Here is a 21,741-nt window from a genome sequence, read left to right as displayed (position 1 = left end):
TGTGTCCATATTTGATCTTTCACAAGGATAGAGTTACCCTGCATATTAATCCTTCATTTTTACCCAAGGTGGTGAAGGAAGGGAACATCAGTCAGTCCATCAAACTTTTAGCCTTTTTTCCCCAGTTAACAAAACTTAGGTGAATATACTCTCCATTTGCTTGATGTTCATAGACAGCTTTGTTTTTACTTGCACAGAACCAAGCCCTTTAGGAAGTCTGATCAGTTGTTCATATCTTTTTCAGTAGCAAAAAGAGCTAAATCCATTACCAAAGTCTCACTAGCAAGATGGTTGAAAGACAATATTACATATATTTACTCTTATAAAAACATTCCCTTGCCAGGACAAATTAAGGTCCACTCCACAAGGTCCATGGCTACTTCTCAGGCCTTTTGGTTAAGAGTTTCTATTGAGAACATTTGTGCTGCTGCTACTTAGTCTAATCCCCACACATTTATTACACATTACAAATTGGACATCCTCTCCAGGAGTAAAAGTGCTTTTGGCTGTTCTTCAGAATATCCTTCCATGAAGGCCATCCTGGATCTTAGTAACTAGGGACTCTGTCCCACAGGTTAATGGAATGAAGAGGATAACATGAGATAAAGAAGTTATGTTCTTAGCATAATGTTCCATCGGGTCTATATTAGAACATCGAATATTTAACAGTTCGAATCACTAAAGGTCGACCTTTAGTGATCAAACTGTTAAAACATGGAATGTTCAGAAAAAAAAATAAAAACAAAAAAAAACTAAACAGTGTAGGCAGGGGGCAAGCCCCCCTGCACCCCCACACCCCCCACTACTTAAGTATACCAACTCCAAGACCGCACTACATTGAAGTAAATGGAAATCTCCCCTTAGAGATTTCCGTTTACTTGTTCGATGTACTGCAGTTTCGCTATTCTCGTGTCGACAATGTCAGATTTGACATTGTCTGCTTTCGAGAATTTAATATAGACCCGTTCCATCTGTGTTGCCCATCTTCATTTCCATTAACCTTCCCACCCCCATCCCACTATCCAAGTTTTTGTTAAGCCTGGTTGAATGCTTAAAGGATTTCCATTCCTTATGTTGAGCTCCTGATGTGGTTTAGTTTATAGAGTTAAGTATTTCTCCATTGTAAATATTTTTATGTTCTATGCCTTTCTGGTAAACTCGTTCTGAGGTACGTTGGGGGAACTGAGCATTGTGTGTATAGAGAGGAGCTCACATCAGGAAGCTCAAGCTGTAAAAAAGCAGCTGATTGGTTCCAAGGATCAGAACCAATACAGGTTAATGGAAATGAAGATAGTCAACATAGATAGAACGCTATGGTAAGAACATAACTTCTTTTTTTGAAATTTGTAAAAAGGGAGTTGATAGGGTGAAGAAACTAGTTTTATTGGAATCCTGATCTTCCATTCTCCCTTCTGCACTGCAGTCAGTAACAAAAGATGCCTAAGACTTGGCATGGGGACCTCTGTCTTTGGAAATCAAAGTGAAAAATCTTTGAAAAGACAGATAACATCAAATAGATGTTCATAGTTATAATGCAGTCAGCTATCTCTCAGTCATCTGTGGTCCCGGGTCCTCTTCAAGTAGTCACAGACAACATCATAGTGATATGGTGCATAAACAGGAAGGGTCTGGACCCTATCCTTTTTGCAGGTTAGCCTTGGTAGCCTGGGACATAGCAATTCAGCACAATCTTGCTCTGCAGGTTTTTTACATTCTGTCAGAGCAAAACTTTGCTGCAGACAAGCTGAGCAGGGCCAAGACAGACCCTCTCAAATGGATATTGAATCAGGGGGTCTTCCAGGATTTGATGTAGCTGTGGGGGGAACACCACGGGTTGATTTTTTTTTTTCTCCTCCATTCACAACAAACTAAAAAAATTCTGCTCCAGTATTCCTTCCAAGCAGGCCAGGAAAACAGATGCATTTTCATTCCTTTGGACAGGAATGGTTCCTTTTTGCCTTTATACTGATATCCAAGGTGATTCTGAAGTTTCATAAGGACTCTCCAAAGATTGTTATGGTGATTCCTTTTGGGCCAGGCAGCAGTTGTTCTTTGTTTTGGAATCGGCCGAGGGCAGTTACCACAAGCTTGCTCATAAACTGGACCTGCTTGCCCAAGACCCTTTGACTGACCACCTAGATAATAGAAACTTATACTGATTAGGCACCTATTTTCTGATGATGTGGAGCACGCATTAAAGGAGCCAAAGAAATCTGCTACTATGAAATATATTAACAAATGATAATCATGTTCTAGTCGGTGCCACACTAATAACCAAGATCCTTTAAGGCTAGGATTTCTGTGGTTCTTCAGTGTTTGTGTGAGTTATCATCCTGTGGCCTTTCTTATTCCTCTGTTAAGGTTCATCTTTTGGCCATTTCAGCATGTCTGCCCATGAATCCTCCTCTTTCAATGTATTCTGTCAAGCTTTTTTAAAAGGAGTTCTACACACTCTTCCACCTAGAAGGCAGTTGTCCCCTCCTTTAGATCTTTGTTTTGTAAAAAATTAACACTTTCTTCATTTGAGCCCATTCATCAGGCTGATTTGAGGTTCTTAATGTGTAAGATAGTGGTGCTTGTGTGCTTATTGCTCTGACTTCTTCTAGAGGAGAATCTAAGCTCAAGCTCTGATGGTGGTTCAACCATATCTCATTTTCCAAAAAGATATGGTTTCTTCGAGAACTGATTTTTCATTTATGCCTAAAGCGGTGTCCAGGTTTACTTTGAACCAAGTTATCCATCTTTGTCTTCTTTCCAGGACCTGGAAATGAGGGAGAAAGGATTCTTCATTCTCTGGATGTCTACATACAACTCCAGTACTATCTTGACAGAATCTAAACATTGAGAAATGATCAGATCTGAAGTAGTTTACTTCATTTGATCTTCAACCTGTGGATCCTCGGATCCATATAGGATCTGACACGGCCACATTTTCCAGCTATGGCTCCAAGCTCCATGCTCTTCCCCCTACCCATAATGGCCCCAGTCTCCCTTCAGATCTTGTTTGCCACAATAGTAATAGCAACGTGGTCTGAGCTCCAGAGTTTGTTGTTGGGTAAACTGTCTAAAAATTTTTGAACCTTTCCTGTTCCTTTTCTGGTTTCTTCGTAGCTAAACCTACCTCATAGGCTTTTCTCTTCCACTCTCTTTTCTTTAGTATGTGTGTGTGTGTTGACTTAGAGTCTGTGTTTTGGCATGGCAGATGCCCCAAAACCCGGATTTAAGAGATGCACAGAGTGTGGCCATAAGCTCTCCCCAGCGGATGGCCACACTCTGTGTGTGATTTGTTTGGGGGATGGTTAACCTTCAGTCCCCCTGTCATATTTGTGCTGGGTTTAACCCCATAGTTTTTAAGGACAGGTGGGACAAAGTAATTGTGAAGGGCCTTTTGCCCTCCACAGCTGGGACGGATGTCCCTCCCTCTCTGACCAAATCAGCAGCGGCTGCTGCTTCTTCCCCTTCCTCGGCCTCAGGATCTCACCCTCCTTACAATAGGTCCGGGGAAGGGGATATGGTCAAGAAAGACCAGTCTCTTAAGTGGTCCCCTGACCGCTTGTCTGAGGCTGGTCCTTTGCCGAATACCAAGCCTGTTTCCAGGCCTTCTTCACCTCGGCTCTGATCCCACAGATTTTCCCCTGAGCCTGACGTCCGGATCAGCCGGTCGCCCCATAGCCCTTCCCTCACTGGCTATCCTGGCCCACTTTGGCATGTCCTCCCACTCCACCCGGAGCCTTTCCAAAGCAAAGATGGACAAGATGATGCGGATATTTGTCCGCACTCAAATTCATATGGGGTTTTTGACAGGGCCTTCTCCCACCGGCACAGGCACCTTCCAACCAGTTTTCAGACCTATTACTCCTTCTCTGATCCGACCCACGGTTTCAGAGCTGTTGGATCCGAGGACGGTCAGAGTTGAGGGGTCGGCGCCGATGGTACCCTCTAACTCAATGCCGGCAAGTGCCCCGAGTGTGTCAGATCCGAGCTCTGAGCCATAGCCTCAGAGTCCGATCCAAGAGGGTGCTCTCTGCTCCAGGCTTGTCAAAGAGGAGCATTCCCCTCGGTGTCTCGGCTTCTGGAGACTCTGCTCTGACTCCCCGGTTGGATCAGAGGGGTAGGGTCTTCTCCACCTCAGCCTAGAAGGTTCATTCCCCCTCTGCATTTGACATGGTGAAGAGGGTTTTTGTAGGGTCGAGGCCTCTGACTATTTCATCTTCCGACTCCACCCAGACCCCCCTGGCCTTAAGTGCAGGTCTTTCCATCTTGCCCTCTCATGGATAGCTCGCAGCCGTATTGCACCAAGATGTTCCAGCCCTGGAACAACCCACTTGTGAGGTCTCCCCAGACAGTCCCCCTGAGGAGCTCCCCTGCAAGCACATGTGTAAAAGGAGGCACTTGACTCTCCTCCAGAGTCCCTCACAGAAGACACGGACTTGGATGAAGGGGATGGTTCACCAAGATCACCCTCCGAGGATGTCTCATTTGGAGATGTCATGGAGATCCTCCGCCAAAGGGAGGTGTGGTCTGCCCCCAAACCAACCTCTGACGAATCCATATTCCTGGAGGTATTCAGCTCTGGCCCAGCTTTCTCTTGGGGCGTCCCCTCCTGCTGATCCACTCATGGATCTAATAACATCTAGGGCATGGAAGGAGCCGGACACCATAGATCCCATACCCAAATGCCTGGAAAAGGTAATGAGTCCCCCTGTGAATAGACTTCATTGGCATCAGAGTTCCCTGTAGATGTGATGATGGTGGCGGCTGCCACCAAGAAGGAACGTGCCAAGGAGAGTTCCACGGTCTGTCCTGACCGAGAGTCGAGGACGCTGGACCGTTTTGGGAAGCGGGTTTATACTTCAGCGACCACTTGTGTGAGGACGCTGAACTATATGGCACACGTTATTCGACTCCAGAGAAACCTGGTTAAGGAAGTTGCGGAGTTGACCCCGGGGTCCATGTCGGCAGAGGACAGGAAGAAGTTCGCATGAATGGCCACCCTCAATTCTGTTGCCAACACGTACACGCATTTGCTCTCCCTTGTCACGGAGGGAGCCGCATGGGCGGCGAGGTCAGGCGTTGCCATTCGGCGCCACTCCTCTCTCCGCTTATGTCAATTCTCTGAGCCCTTCAAGGCATCTTTCATCAATGCCCCTTATGATGGTTCTTCCCTCTTTGGAAAGACAGTCAAAGAGACTCTACTCCAGAGCAAGAAGGATGGGAAGACACAGTCTGCCGGAGTCCGCTTCTCTCCACCTCAAAGGTCCTTTTCCAGGAGCCAGTGAGGTCAAAAGAAAATGTGGTTCTGCAAATCTCAGGCATTTTCCCGGGATGCTTAGGACTCGTCTTCCCCCAGAGGCAGAGGGGGATATGATAGACGCCACCCTAGAGGCAGAGGGGTTCCTAGGAATTCTGAGTCCTGAGAATCATTCTCTGACAGACCTGGACAGCAAGCCTGAGGGGTTATCTGGCTGTCCATCTCTGGAGGCAGTCGGGGGTCGTCTGTCGCTCCACCCACTAGCATGGGAGTCCATCACAGCAGATCATTGGGGTTGCGAGTCATATCCGGAGGCTATTTTGTCCAAGGACTCACTCCCTCCCAACAAAACCCTCCCAGACATCCCACCCACACAGCGGAAGGAAGCAGCAGTCCAGATACAATCACTGCCAAGAAAATGAGTCATCCAACCGGTCCCCCAAGACAAATCTGGATCCGGGGTGTACTCCAGGTTCTTTTTAGTGCCAAAAAAGACTGGGGAACCTCAGACCAATTTTGGATCTCTCCCAATTGAACTTGTCAGTAACCATGACAAAATTCCGGATGGTCACAATCCAGTCCATCCTGCCCTTTCTGCAGGAAAAAGACTGGATGTGCTCGATTGATCTCCAGGATGTGTACTATCACATCAGAATGCACAGGTGCTCCCGGAGGTTCCTCCACTTCTGGTTGGGAAGCAATCATTACCAATTTTGAGCCCTCCACTTCTGTCCACCACAGCCCCCTTGGTGTTCACCAAGGTTATGGCAGTGGTAGCAGCTCACCTTAGGTTTCAGGGCATTCAGGTCTTTCCGTACCTGGACGATTGGCTCTTTATCGCCCCTTCAGGGCATCTACTATGTCAAGCCAGGGACTTCTTCCTTCCTTTAGCCGACAAGTTGAGCATTACTATCAATCGGAACAAGTCAGCTCTTCACCCGGTCCAGGTTTTAGAGTTCATTGGGGCACGGCTGGACACAGTACAGTCAAAGGTGTTCCTCACCTCAGACAGGATACGCACCTTGAGGATTCACTGTTACATTTTCTACAGACCCACTCAACCACAGCCGAAACAGTCTTAAGAGCTTTGGGTTCTATGGCAGCCACAATAAATCTTCTCCCCATGGTACACCGCCACATGAGGGTTCTACAGTGGACTTTAGTGGTACAGTGGTCTCTGTTAGACCTCCCGTTGTCCTTTCCAGTGAAGATCTCAGAGGCATGCAAAAGCTCCCTTTGGTGGTGGATTCAGTCCCCGGATCTCCACAAAGGACATCTTGTTCAAACTCCTCCACCCCAAGCCACAGTGACCACAGACACCTCCCTGCTTGAGTCGGGGGTATTGCTCAGGAAGGACGGTCCAAGGCACATGGTCCCCTCACTAGACCTATTTGCATATCAGCGTCCTAGAGATGAGAGCGGTTCTTTTCGCGTTGCAAGCCCTAGATGTTCATCTTCCTCAGGGAACGATTGCAATTCAGACAGACAACATTTCAGTAGTCTGGTATATTAACAAGCAGGGGAGAACCATTTCTTACCCATTATGCCGAGGGGCCATGATAGTGTGGGAATGGGCGAGCTCCACCAGCCGTTTTCTGGTGGCAACACACATCCCGGGACAGTCCAACATCTTAGCAGACAGGCTCAGCAGATCTATCCTGATGCCCTACAAGTGGTCTCTGAAACCTTCAGTAGCAGAACAGATCTTCCTAAAGTGGGGTTGCTCTTGCTGTGATCACTTCGCATCTCCTTCCAACGCGAAATGCAGCAAGTTCTTTGCTCTGAACCCCCACCTGGGGAAGCCCCCGAGACTCTTTGATTCATGCCTGGCCTACCGGGCTCTTTTATGCATATCCTCCTCTTCCCCTCATGTCGAAGTTACTGCAGAAAGCACGAAGGCTGGGGAGCATTATGATCCTCATCGCCCCATTCTGGCCTCCACAGGTTTGGTTTCCCTTACTCCGGTTTCATCTAGTTCTCCCTCCATGGACTTTGGATCCAGTCCCGGATCTGCTCTCACATCTCTCGGGGATTCCTCATCCAGACCTGGACAGTCTAAAGCTTCACTGCTTTGCTGCCCCGGTTCCCATGATTCTTAGGACTCCCAGTTTGTCTTCTCCGGTTAAATCCATTCTAGGGGCAGCTCATAAGTCGTCCACTAGGAAAATCTGTCGCAGTAAATGGAAACGTTTTTCGATGTGGGCCATTCAAAGGTCTTTGGATCCTTTCACTGCACCACCTCCAGCGTTTCTAGAATTTTTAGCTAGCATTTTTCATCAAGGCGCTAGTTCTTCTACGGTAGAGGTCCAACTAGCCGCAATTTCTAATTCTCATGCAGGGGTGGATATGTCTTCTTTAGTTTCTTCGAAAATCTGTAAGACCTTTCTTAAAGGTGTCTTCCTCCTCAGACCTCCAGCCAAGGATCCCGTTCCTCCGTGGGACCTCACTTTGTTGTTGTAGGCATTGGTTTCCCCTCCCTTTGAACATGCAGCCTCTGTGGATCTGCAATTTTTGACCTGGAAAACTAATTTTCTGGTTGCCATTACATCCACTAGAAGGGTGTCTGAACTCCAAGCTCTTTCTATCAAAGTCCCTTATATGATCTTCCACAAAGAGTCTCGCTATGTACTAATCTGTCTTTTCTTCCTAAGCTAGCCTCTGAGGCTAATATCAATCAGAATATCAATTTACCAGTATTTTTTCCAAACTATCATTGTTTAGATGTTCATAGGCAGTTGAGATTTTATTTACACAGGACTAAATCTTTACGCAAGTCTGATCAACTTTTTCTGTCCTATGCCAAGCCCTGTTTAGGCAAACCTGTTTCAAAAGTGGCTGTTGCTCTCTGTCCATTGCCCGGGCTTATTCGGATAGAGGTTTGTCTCTTTCAGGAAAAGTGAAGGCTCATAGGTTCATAGGTAGGTACTAGGCTATTGGCCCTAGGGCCTATATAAGCCTAGCAAAACGGTACCCTGGCTTTGGCCACCCAAGAAAATTATTTTCCTGTGCCCCTGTCAAGCAGAGCCACAGAACTGATACCCGGGGTGAATTTCCTATCTCCCATCCAATCGTCAATATTTTTCTTGAAGAGTGCTAATGAGGGGCTTTGTTTGATATAGATGGGTAGTTTGTTCCAGAGTATGGGAAGTCTCTGGGACAGGAATCTATTGCTCCAGCATGTTCTGTTTATTGTGGTGACAAGGTTTAGGTCCTTAGAGCTTGTAGCTCGGAGGGACTGGGATTTCTTTAAGTGGAGCATGTCCAACAGCTCTGGGTTTGACATAGCTTTATATGTTAGGCAGAGATCGCCTCTGAGTAGGCGATATGCGACAGAGTAAAGCTGGAGTTTTTTTGAGACTGTCTGCATAGAGCACCTGTTTAAGGCCGGTAATCCTCTTTGCGAGGTATTTCTGCAGCCTTTCCAGTTGTAGATGTCTTGAGGTACATGCCAAAAGGGGCGTTGTACTCTATAATGGGTCTAATTAGTGATGAGTAGAAGGGAACAATGACCTCCTTTTTCCTGGATGAGAAACCTTTTATGATGAGGTGTGCCATGTAGAAGGATTTCCTGAGTACTGTGGCGATATGATTATCAAAGGAGAGACTACTGTCCACCTGTGTCCCAAGGTCTCTTATCACACTTTCGGTGTTAAGTAGACTACCACCTATGTGGTAGTTCATGGGTACAGAGTTTTTACCAAAAGGGATGGCAATGCACTTCTTGGCATTGAGCTTGAGGCCATGGCTTTGACACCAGGCATCTGTCTCAGTGAGGCCCTTTTGTAGTATGTCCACATTTCGACCCGATCCATGGCTACATCTGCGGCCTTTTGGTCTAGTGTCCCTTGGATGATGATTGTTCAGCGGCCACTTGGGCCTCATCTCCCACCTTTACTTCTCATTATAAGCCGGATTTGGTTTCTAGAAGTAGAGCATCCTTTGGCTCTGCAGTGCTCCGGAATATCCTTCCATGGCCCCCAAGGATTAGGTAGCTGTGGACTCTGTCCCCCAAGTTGAAGATCAAATGAAGTAAACTACTTCAGATAAAGAAGTTATGTACTCACCATAACGTTCCATCTGAGTAGTTCTACTTCATTTGACTTCAACCATTCCCCCCTGACCTTCTCTTTTAAAATACTATATGTCCCCTTGTTCTAGTCCCTTTCTGTCGGGATCTTTGCTTATGCTGGGAGTTAAGGGATCTGGTAGTAAGTTTTTCTTGGAGGATAAGTCCTTGTATGGTCGGGTAATGGTTATATGTTGGGCAGCAAGCTCGATCTGAAGGGAGACTGGGAGAATTATGGGTAGGGAGGAGGAGCATAGCTGGAAAATGCGGCCGTGTCGGATCCGAGGACCCACAGGTTGAAGACAAATGAAGTAGAACTAACTCAGGTGGAACGTTATGGTGAGTACATAACTACTTTTTATTAATTTCTTGTGAAGGTAAGAAAAGTTGCAAAGTAGTCAATTTCCAAATGGTTATTCCATGCTATTTCATTGTATTATTCCCACCTTACGTCAGTCAGTTCCAGGTATGGTCAAAGCATATTCTGCTTAGGTCTTTGCTTTTTCAGTGGCTTTTTTGGAAAGGGGTGGACTTTAGAAGTATTCTAGAGGCAGCAACTTAGTCCTCTGTAAGTACTTTCACAAAACTCTACAAACGAGACTTTCTCCAGGTCTAGAGCTGCCTTTGTAAAACCATCTCTGTGGGCTGCTGGCACTTCTTCCCAGTCTTGATAGGTTTTGATATTCTACCCATTATAGCATAGTCTACTGCAGCAGTAATCTAATGGTAAAAATAGTACAGTTGTGTAAGTACGCTTAGCGTAACAATATAGGTTCAATTAACTGTTCCCTCCATCCCTGTTACTTTTTGTGATTTTGTGTGCCAGGGTGAGGATTCTCATTTTACCCAGTACTGACCTGTTTCATGGCTCTAGCCTTCCTTCTGTTGGCATGAAAGCTCTGAAGGGGTTAGTGCCCTGATCACTAATTTTCCTCCTTGATCTGCTCAAGCTGTCAGCTGACTGTGCGTATGAAAGGAGCTCTTAAGATATGGAAGCATGCATGCACCTCTGGGAGATCACTGCAGGCACTTACACCGCATAAGTGCCAGTTAGTCGGAGAGGGTGGGGGACATAAAAGCACACATTCTCCCTTGTGTGAATGATGGCCCTTCTGTCAGTTGTTTTTTGTCTCGGCAGCAGCCATCTAGGCATATGCACCAAGAGTCTAACTTCCAAAAGAGAGAGGGAGCTCTTGCCATGGGGTACACCTCCTAGGTGCATATGTTGTTGAGCAACAGGCATAGAGGACACAAAGGCAGCTGAAAAAAATTTATGTATTTATTGGCATTTGTTAACCAGGAAAGCTCGACTGAGCAGTGCTCTTTATCAACAGAGGCCCAGGGAGAAACACTCTTATACAAACATCATGGACCGTTGATTTTTCTCCCTGATCTGCTCAAGCTGTGCACCGACTAGGTGAATGAAAGGTGCACTTAAGCTGTAGAAAAAAAGATAGTGCGAAGGCTTGTTCTGTTTGCTTTCTTCTCTCAACTTTGATGCAAAAGAACTGAATGAGTTCTGGTGAACTCCACCATTTTTCAGTCATTCCTTTAAGGACTTAATGAGACTTTGAGTACTGAAAATATAGTAGGATGACCTTGAAGGTACTAGTGAAGAACTCTTGCAGAGATTCTCCCAATTTAAGCTTGTTAGACAGTCCACGTTGTAACAATTGTTGGTTCATGGATTAGATTTTTCTTGGCTAGTCTGTAAGCTTGCTTTTATTTGTCTGTATGTATGTTTATGTATGTGTTAACTAGGCAGGAGAGCTAGTCTCAGTAGATACTTTTTAGCCACTTCCCCAAGTTAGAGGCATCATTACATAGTACATGTAAACAAGACAAAATAAGAGCTGTCAAAGGCAGCCCCATAACATTTAAAATGCATGACATACATGGAGTATTAAGTGTTCATATTTTTGTTCTTTGGGAAGAATCGGTGTTGAATTTAAAGGAGTTTATTGAATATATTGGGAATGCAGCCCAGTTTTTAAAGCTCACACACGAATGTAATCTTAACTATATTAGTTTTATGGATGTAATGATCACCAAGAATAAAAATGATTTCTCATCCACTAGTTACAGGAAACCAAAATTCTCAGATAAGTTTCCTTCACTATAATAGCTGCCATCCCATTAAAAAAATGAGTTTGGTAAAAAGACAGCTGGTTTAAGAGTAGCAAAGATGGTTTCAGATTTTTGTAATGAGAAGAACAAAGTTTTGAATATGTTCTGCGAACAGGGTTATCCTCAAGAATGTTTGGATACAGTTAGTATAGAGATCAGTGAAGGCACAATATGCGCCCCTAATAGTAAAGGTTTAGTAAGAACAAAAGGAGCAGTAGACAGAAAAAGAATTTGGGATTTGAGAGAGCAACAGTTTTAGTATATAGCAACATGGCAAAAATGATTAAAGCAGTTATACCAAAAAAAATTGAGCTGTCTTCTGTAACGATGACATGAACAACATATTAGGTGAAAAACATTTTATTAAAAAAAAAGAGAGAGAGAGAGAGAAATATGAAAAAAAATATTTTGAAAGCAAAAGTAAATTCCCTGTATAAAGGAATGATAGAAGCTGAAGAAACCAGGAATGGGGCAGTCAAATGAGGAAGCTGTAAACATTGCAACTATATGTAGATATTTAGGAGGAATGAATTGATTATTAACAGTCCGTTTAATATGAGGAGACTCCTCAAGAAAGGTAGTTATGGTTCCTCAGGTTAAGTCTACTTAATGCTTTGCTCATCTTATTTTTACTTTTATGTTGAAAAGCAGAAAGGCCCCTTAGGAAGAGAATACATGAACACATTTACAATAATAAAAAGAATGAAAAATACATTATTGCAGAGGTGCCTTAGTTTGCAGTGCTTTTAAGAATTGTTTTATTGCTTTGAAAAAAAATACCGGTAGACCCCAGGGGAGGGAATTGGGAAGAAAAGAATATAGAGAACTACTGTGGCAAATTAAATTAAATGCAGCTACCCATCCAGGTCTTAATGATCAAGTGCCTGTACATAGTGTTTTAAAACTGAGAGTAGCGAAACTATAGTATCTGATTTTATTTTTTGTTTTTAATATAAATATTTATTACATACCTATGATTGGAAATGGATTGTTTTTTGTAATTCATAACAATGTTCTATTAATTAGTTCATCTTTACAGCTGTTATTGGTGTGTTGATCATGTGACTGTCACATAAGACACCAAAGAATTTGTTTTGTTATTAATCTTTTTATTGTGATGGCCTTATCGATGTGCCTTTAATCTAATTTTATGACATCTAAAACATCAGACTTTGTATTTTATTGGTTCATGATTTACTGTATGTAGTCATTCTTTATAGTTTGTACGTCTTGCTATTTTATTTGTTACTTCCTTTTAATTTGTGTTTTGCTTCCAGTTTAATTTTTATTATTTTAAAAAGGTATGTATCCACATAATTTGTAGTATGTTAACATTTTACCCTCCTACTGTTCAACCATTTCTCTGAGTTTTTGTCAAGGAGGAAGTAATGTGGAAGGGGACAAAGTAGCCTTTTAATGGGCATTGAGCTGTGTGCCATTTCATCTCTGTGCCATAGGGAGGAGACATGGGTAGTTTCAAAAGAGGCTGCTTGGACATCTGTTGCATGTATCCTGATAGAAATGAACTTGTTTTTTATGTCTGTTGACTGAAATAACAATGATTTTTTTTTTATTACAGTGGATGCTGCATGTAACATGTTGCAGTACTGTTTGATGAATATAATAAACCTGAAGTTTATCTCATCTTTTTCTAATCCAGGCAAAGATCATGTGTTCTTCAATATGTAAATGTATTGGATGCAAAAACTTTGAAGAAAGTCCAGAGCGAAAAACATTAATGCACTTAGCAGATGCAGCAGAAGTCCGAGTGCTGCAGCAAGCCGCCGCAAAAACTAAATTGTCATCTCAAATCTCAGACTTGCTGACAAGGCCAACTCTAACGGTGTCAAGTGGAGGGGGGAAGTAAGTAAATATTGAGCTTTTTATTTTTTTGCATTGCATTTGTGGATTTGAATTCAACAGCATACGATCATATTTTTCTACTAGTAAAGCAGTCTTCTGAATTTAATTACAGTACCTAGTTACTGGAGGTAGGCATTGGTCCTCTGCCAGAATAATCAGCATTTGGACATTTCCCAGCATGTGATATTGCTGTCTCATGCTGTGACTATTAGTGGGCATCCCAGGTATAAAATGGAGCTATTCTTCCATTTCTCGTCTTTAAACACCACAGCGAGAGTTCGGTCCACTCGATAGTCATTGTTGCCATGTCACTTGAGTCTTGTCTTTTTCAACAATGCTGGTAAATGTGTTACTCAAGAAGTTCTGATTCAGATTTTGTGTAGCATTTATCTGATTTCTTTTAAAGAGAAGAGATCTCGCGTATGAGAGGCACAAGCAAGTGCTTTTCTGGCTGTCTGGCCTCACTAAAAGATTTAAAAGTACAATAATCAGTCATGTTTGCACTGGTGTTCATTTACTGAAGAGAGTTTGACTAGAAAGACTTAGAATCTTCTGGCATTTATATAACTTTTCAGTTGTCCAGAATATAACCACCTTTTTTTCCTTCCAGTCAGTTAGCTGTAGTGTCTAAACCTGTAGATTTTTAGAACAGCATAATATTAAGCAGGCTAAGTTTATGGATCCCACTGAATCTGTTAAATGGCCTCCTGAAAGTACTCCTCCTGGCTTTTTGTTCCAGGTGTTAACGCTTCCTTACCGTACCCTGGAGTTCGCACACCCACTCCTATGGATGGAGCCTAAATTCCCTGCTTTCTCAGCAACTGCATTATTTTTGTTTATGGGGGGGGGGGGGGTCCCAAAACAATGCTGTTTTATCGGCATTGCTTTTTCAAAGTGAATTAAAACTTACACACACACATGCATTCCAGTTGTACTTCCAATTTAAGATGAAAATTAATAGGCATTTGAGTAGCAAGACCCAATGAAAATTGACTGACCTGTCCTTTATAAATCATGACACTAACAGTTTACTCCTCCACTGATACAGTACCCCATAAACAGTCCTAATTAGCAATCTTGTGGTGACTTCCTTTTTTAATTTTAAATGTACCCACACTGAAATAATTTGGCGCACAAGCTTTTATTCTCAGTACAAGTCATAAACTATATACAGCAGTAAGAATTTTTGCACCTAGCTTGTTAACTGTTCGATTCCCTTTAGAACACGTGGAGAACAGTACAATCCTATTCAGTCATACTCTCTGATGTCACCCTTCTGTTAACCTTCTTTCAGACATGGCTTGCCTGTTCTGTTTTCATAGGATAACTCAGTGCTGGGGTCACACTTCGTTTACACAGTCACTTTCAAATGATTAGTTCAGTGGAAGAACATTAAATCATTGAGATGTACATGTCACAGAGGTTTTTCTTCAGAGCGTTAGAATTCGGGGTCGAGTCTGTACAAGTATCATGGTTCCTAATTTACAAATAAGATTTCAGGCCATCTGAGAAAACTGCAGTCATTGTTAATGCTGCCTTAACTAAATCATCCAGATTACTAGTTCCCTGGAAGAGGGGGGGGGTGTTTATGAATAGACTACATCAGATAAATTTAGATTGCTTTTTCCATTCTCTTCTATTATCATATACACCTTTATATGTGAATGAAATAAGTAGCAAGTAGCTGCATTACTCAAATAGTTTATTAGAATGGTTTCTGTGTGCACTCCCAACTAACTTTAAAGTAAAATAACGTGTTCCATAAGTGCACACCTGTTGTGTCATGAAACCCTTAATTTCAAAATATTACCTCTGTCATTCTAACCAACTCTGAAAACAGTACCATCTTAATCTTTTGTATGGTGTTAGGACAAAACAAACACTTTATGTATGATAATTAAGCATTTTTGTCTCATCAGCTAAAACGATAACTTGGAGCCAACTAGACATGAACATCCCCACCAGAAAAGAGGACATACCCAAGTCATAGCTAGACTGTTTAGCACCCTGGATAGTCTCTAGACTTGGCATCCCCCCAGTCCGAAGTTAAGTACAGAAAAATAAGTCAAGACCTTCTAAAGATGAAGGCCAGAAAAGGGTTCTGTGGTTGAGGACCAAAAAAAAAGTTCTCTGAATAACGTTTATTCTGCAGTCACTGACACTAAATGCATTCATGTGAGGAGGTGGTGTGAATATTAGCTGTTGTTTATATGAATCCCAGTACTGCAGGCATGCCTGATTGAAAACTCCTCAGTATTGAGTCATGCCCCCTAACAGCTTGGGCCAAGGGCAGCTGCTTCTTTCACCACATTCTTGTTTTAATAGTGGGCCATATCCTTGAATGATGAAAGTTGTCCTGCCTGCGAAAGACCCAAGTCCAGCAACCCTAAACTATAGTAAAATTTGAGTCAGGTGGAATAGAAGCTGTCATAAATTACCACTGGGTTTGTTTTAATATATTCAACTAAGGGTCCCATTAATTTCTATCAAAACGACCGTAGTCCAGTTGTGTTTGGGGGGGGGGAAACAGTAGACCAGTAGTGTCATGAAATTGAACCAGTCTGTCATCCTATATCATGATTTGGTGGATCAAGATAAAACATTTATTTAATACACCCTGGTAAACATAAATGAATCGGACTAAAGATGGGTTGCCCGGACTTAAATTGTTAAACTCCACTGTTCATAACTCCAGTGACAAGCATGGTTAAATCAACCTCTCTCATCTCAGTTGAACAATGCCTCTGTCAAACTTTACAGGAACCCCAGTATTCCACATACTGGCAGACCACACCAAATAATGAATTTGATAGCTGATCAAACAAAGAATACACAAACCACATTCAATAATCTGAGACAAATAGCATCCTGAAGTCTTTATAATCCTTTTCACCTCCCCAGTATTCATGTAGTTTGGTTTCTTTAGAAGGGAGTATTACAACACATTTTCTTTCTCATATATTCCAGGTAAATAAATAACCCCATCAAGTCACTGACCCTGATTAAGTACTGAGATCTTGTTGTCTCAAGATTCATCTTGATAGCAGGGTAAATCAGAATCCTACAACAAATAAGAGCTAGCCATTAAAAACATTAATCATCTTTTGTTTTAAAAGTTATTTCAGTTTGAGCACGAAGTGTCTCACTATAGAATGTCTTTGAGCTAATTATATACAAGTCCCAATGACTGAAAGTAAAATGAAACTATTTAGTCCATAAAAGGCAAGGAACGTACAGTATGAAATAACAGTTCAGAGTTATCTGTATAGCTCTGAAAATAGCTTAACCAGTCATCAGTCAAAGAATCCTGTATTGTTATCCACAAGAAACCTTTCTCCCCTTTGTCAGAGTCTTTCAGATCCGTATTGCCACTTGTCAAACCAAGTACTGACAAAATTTACCCATTGCTAATCCTGCACCAGGCATCAGAAAAACAAGGTTCTTTATTCTCACCTCATCATCCACTTTAACAAACCTAGCAAGAAATATTGTCAGCTTCAGTCGCGAATTAGGGAATCCCAGCATCCAGGCATTAGTAGAGCAGGTACCTTAAGAGGTGCTTAATTTTAATATTAGGGAGTTCACATCCATCCCTCAGACTTTGGAGGTGCAGATGTCTTGAGAGCCAGGAAATTGTCTAGCTGAGCAGCAGAGATGCTTGTGCTTATAGACTAAAATCTTGTAACAGAAGTACTCTGACTTGTAACTAAAGGCTGAACTATTTTTACATGAAGACCAAACCTACTTCTGGAAATGAGACAGAAAAAAAGAAGGAAGAAACCAACATTTCCATCTTTCAGAGTCTGTAGGGGAAAAAATCTTGAGCTGATATATTCTGATCAGCTACCCTCCTCTTTGAACACATTTGTTAAAAAAAATCTCCAGCAAAATGCTTTTTAATCTATAGCAAATAGAATAGAATATATTAGGTTCTGAAGCCTTTCTAGATAGCTGGTTTTACAGATATTTGAATGAATTTAAATTCCTCTTCAGATTATTTCAGCTGTCTTGTTCAGTGAGTCAAATCAGTGAGGTATGACGTGGAACACTGATCGCCCAAGAGTGACTAGACATTCCCGCATAGTGCAGTGCTTTTCTGACTTTGGTAAATACACTTTGTTCAAAGTTTAAAGTATGTTTCTGCGAATACTGTCTGCTTTTTTGTCAGAAAACAAAAATCTGAACTACTAGCCTTAAAGAAAAGTCCACCCTCTTGTACAGTTTAACTCCGTGCTTAAGTTGCCTTTTTCAGTATGGTTCGAGTCTTGATGTTCTTAGTCTCACATTGCTGCAGTCATAACCTGTGGGTAGTCCGCTGTCCTCGGTCGGCCCGAATACCAAAGAGTTAGGCTGGAGTCAGCCATGGGCGCCCGGAGCTGACGTCAGTATGTAGTAGTACTTAAGCGCATGACCGACGCCATATCCTCAGTCTTTCTTGCCGCGTGGTCCGAAGCAGAAGCAGCGTTTGCAAGTGCCGTTCGGCGTTCTGAAATTTTCAGTTTTCGAGTTTCAGACCGAAGACCAAGTTGGGCTAAGTACCCCGTTGGGGAAAACTTTTGTCTTTTCTTGCCTCAGTTAATCCGGATGTCAGAAAAAGTTAATAATTGTATTTCTTGTGGGAAACAGATACCTCATAGGGACTATCATTCTCTCTGTATTCCTTGCTTAGGGCCTGAACACGACGTAGTCGGGTGTCGCTTTTGCGCTAGATTTAATAAGCGCACCATTAAACGCAGATTAGACTGTGCTAGGCTTGTTTTCGGTAAGCGGTGTAACTACAACATGCCGTCGGATCCTCCGACGCCCGCTACCGCAAAAAAGCGAAAAGATAAATCCTTAAGGTCTAAACCGGATGAGTCGTCCGTTACGGACGCCGGTTCTATGGAATCTACGGTTGAATCTGTGGATCCAGCCGAGGTCTCGGCTGAATCCCAGGGGGAACCTTTAATTTTGCAGGAGTTGGCCTCTCAGGAGTTAGGTCAGGCCGAGGGTGCTTCTCAAGTTTCTGTGGTTCCATCCTTACAAAAGGTTATTAGGCCTTCTACTTCAGTCACTAAAGGCCCTGCTAAGGCTAGGCCTGGTATTTCTGGTACGGGCCACAGCCCTGGTTCTTCGGGCTCGGTTCCTAAAAAGCATATGTTGAAAATGGCAGAGGATTTGATTACTTTGATCAGGGGTTCTATGCCCCCCCCAGAAAAGAGGCCTAGGGTGGAGACAGATTTAGAGGGAATGGAACATTCCTCAGATTACTCTGAGTCCTCAGCCGAGGATATTCAGGATTTTCCTCCCTATTCTGATTCGGATGCAGAGGATTCCTGTCCTTCTGCTTCACCTCCAGAGGATTTTTCCTTTTCTGAAACCTTGCATTCCATGAGGGAGCATTTCAAGTGGGAAGGTCAGGATTTTTCAGATTCTCGTAAGAGGCTTAGGGAATTTTGTTTTGCCACAACATAGACCTTTGGCAATTCCCCTGTTTTAGATGTTGTTCAGGATGTTTTTCTGAAGCTTCCCTTAATCCTGATTCTTTACCCCCTGCCCCTGTCAAGCCAGACAGGTATTACAGAGTTCCAGAGGCACATAAATATTTGTATAAGAGCCCTAGAGCTGACCCGGAAACTATTATTCAAGGGCCTAAGGGTGTCAGGGCTTCTGTGGTGAAGAATCCAGTTCCCTTGGATAAAGATTCTAGAGCATTGGATAGGTGGGGTAAAAAAGTGTACACCTCTTCTACGTTAGCTATGAGGGCTTTAAATTGCCAATTCCATATGCTGAAGTATCAGAACTTTCTGTTAGGTCAATTGAAATCTAAGGTAGATGCTTTATCTGAGGGTATAGAGTGTAAGGAATTGCAGGACTTGGTTCATGCTTCAGATCAAGTTGGTAAACATTCCTTGCAGTGTGGCTTCGATGCTCTTCAGGCTTCTTCCAGGGTAGCTGCTACTGGTTCAGTTATTCGTAGGCATGCCTGGCTTAAGGATCAAAATTTGTCAGAGCATGTTAAAGCTCGGATGTTGGATGCTCCCCTTCAATCTGAAGTTCTTTTTGGTTCCCCTGTGGAGTCAGTTTTGAAAAAGATGGAAGACAAAGCTAAGTCTATGCAGACAGTTAAGGAATTTTTGCAAGTGCAGCCCCCTAAGTTTAGCAGGAATTGGCCTGCAAGAGGATGGTCTTACCCTTCTTCAGATTTTTAGTCTAAGGGCAGGTCTAGACGTGGTAGGGGCAGGGCTCACGCTCAGGGTTCTTTCAGACCTAGGACTTGGAGTTCTCCTGCACAATCTTCTGGTGAGGGCAGGGGTCAGCCTTTTCGTAAACAGACCCAATGACCTGTATCTCCAGCTGCCAGATCCTTCCTTTCTGGCAGCTCCTCTAGGAGGAAAGTTGGCACTTTTCAAGCAAAATTGGCATTTGGTCACCTAGGACAAATGGGTGTTGGACATAATAAATCAAGGCTACAAGTTTTATTTTCACACTTTTCCCCCTTTCAAAGGCATGCCAGATGTACCTCCTCAGCAAAGGCTGGAGGCTCAGGAACAAATTTCTTTGCTTTTACAGATGGGGGCAATCCAGGTGGTACCTCCGTCAGAAGAAGGCCTAGGGTTTTATTCTCGTCTTTTCCTGGTGCCAAAGAAAGAAAACACTTGGAGGCCAATTCTGGATTTGTCCATTCTCAATACTTACCTAGACATTCCAAAGTTCAAGATGTTAACATTACAGCAACTTCTGCCTCTGCTAGGCAAAGATCACTGGATGGTAACTCTGGATCTCAAAGAGGCCTATCTTCACATTCCTATCAGGCCCAGCTGCAGGAGATTCCTGCGTTTTCGGGCTGGCATTTCTCATTATCAGTTCTCTGCATTGCCCTTTGGTTTATCTACTGCGCCCAGGGTGTTCACAAAGGTTCTGGCTCCTGTAATAGCTTTCTTAAGACTGAGGGGAATACAAATTTATCCTTATTTGGACGATTGCCTGATTCTTGCTCAGGACAAAGACAAGTTACTTCAACAGCTACAGTATGTAATGGCAGTTTTAAGGTGCCTAGGGTATTCTGTGAACGAAACAAAGTCCAGTCTAGTACCCTCTCAGGACATGTGCTTTCTGGGTGTGAGACTGAATACAGCCTCTCAGATGGCTTTTCTGACCCCGGACAAACAAAGAACTCTTCATCTATACTTCCAGCATTTATCAGTACTGTCCAGGCTGACTGCAAGGACAGTCCTTCAAGCCTTGGGGTTCATGGCATCTTGCATTCTGGTACTTCCCAATGCCAAACTGCATATGCGGAAGCTACAATGGTATCTCAAAAGTGTATGGACTCAACACTGCCACGATCTGGACACTGTCATTCCAATAATACCTTGCATCCAGAAGGAATTCTTGTGGTGGGCACAGGAATGTCACCTAAACAAGGGACTCTCTGTGGCCCGACCAGAGGCGAGTCAGATCTTAACGACGGATGCCTCAGACCTGGCTTGGGGAGCACACTTCAATGGGAAATGGATTCAAGACACGTGGCTTCCCAGGCTACAGCATTTGCATATCAACATGAAGGAGATGTTAGCAGTCCAGTTTGCCCTGATGGCTTTCAAGGGCCTACTTCAACCAGGACAGGTGTTGATACAAACAGACAACACTACAGTCATGTGGTACATCAACAAGCAGGGGGGGGGGAACCCATTCTTACCCTCTTTGCAGACAAGCTATGATATTGTGGGAGACTGCTCTGGGTTTGCACATCACTCTTCAAGCACGGTTTCTGCCAGGAGCACAGAACTCCCTAGCAGATGTATTGAGCAGACAAATTGTGGATCCCCACGAGTGGAAATTGGATCCTCAGGTATTTCAACAGTTGACAGGGGCTTGGGGAACTCCAGACATAGATCTGTTCGCTTCTCCTCTAAATTTCCAACTACCAAAATTTTGCACAAAGATGTTTCACCCAAAAGCTTGGAAAGTGGATGCTCTATCTTTCAGTTGGAACAACCTTCACGCCTATGCTTTTCCTCCTCTGCCTCTCCTTACCAAGGTTCTCTTGAAGGTAAGGCGGGACAAGCCTCGCATGATTTTAATAGCACCAGATTGGCCACGACAGCACTGGTATCCTCTGCTGAGGAGTTTAATTCAGGAGCCTCCTTGGCCTTTACCACAGCTTCCTCACTTGTTGTCCCAGTCAAGCAGTCATTTGCTCAATGTCAGGGTGCAGTCCCTGCATCTAACGGCCTGGCATATTCTGTTTTAGAACCTGTGGGTTCTCAGCTTCCTCAACAGGTTTTAGATGTCATTTTGGAAGCTAGGCGGCCCAGCACTAGAAAAGTTTATGCTGATAAATGGAAGAGATTTTTTCTTTGGAGCACGACAAAGGGCTTTGATGTCTCGGTACCTAATTTGAGTTTTACACTGCAGTACCTTACTGAGTTACTAGACAAGGGTTTGTCAT

The 21,741-nt window shown here is 43.3% G+C and overlaps 1 protein-coding gene across 9 annotated transcripts in view; it reads left to right on the top strand.

The window, feature by feature from the left end:
- The window catches only part of LIN54 (lin-54 DREAM MuvB core complex component), a 1,508,411-nt gene that overhangs the window by 1,403,467 nt on the left and 83,203 nt on the right, over positions 1 to 21,741 (top strand). For all 9 annotated transcript variants that reach the window (XM_044061349.1, XM_044061353.1, XM_044061352.1 and 6 more), the window contains one exon: positions 13,105 to 13,307. In XM_044061349.1, the coding sequence (XP_043917284.1) occupies positions 13,105 to 13,307 (203 nt within the window). The remainder of the gene's footprint in view (positions 1 to 13,104; positions 13,308 to 21,741) is intronic.

The sequence above is a fragment of the Protopterus annectens genome, chromosome 2.part0 (assembly GCF_019279795.1).
Source record: "Protopterus annectens isolate FY-2018-M chromosome 2.part0, PAN1.0, whole genome shotgun sequence".
In the NCBI taxonomy this organism is placed as follows: Eukaryota; Metazoa; Chordata; order Ceratodontiformes; family Protopteridae; genus Protopterus; species Protopterus annectens.
Note: the sequence above shows the minus strand (reverse complement) of the source record. Positions and strands in the feature narration are given on the sequence as shown.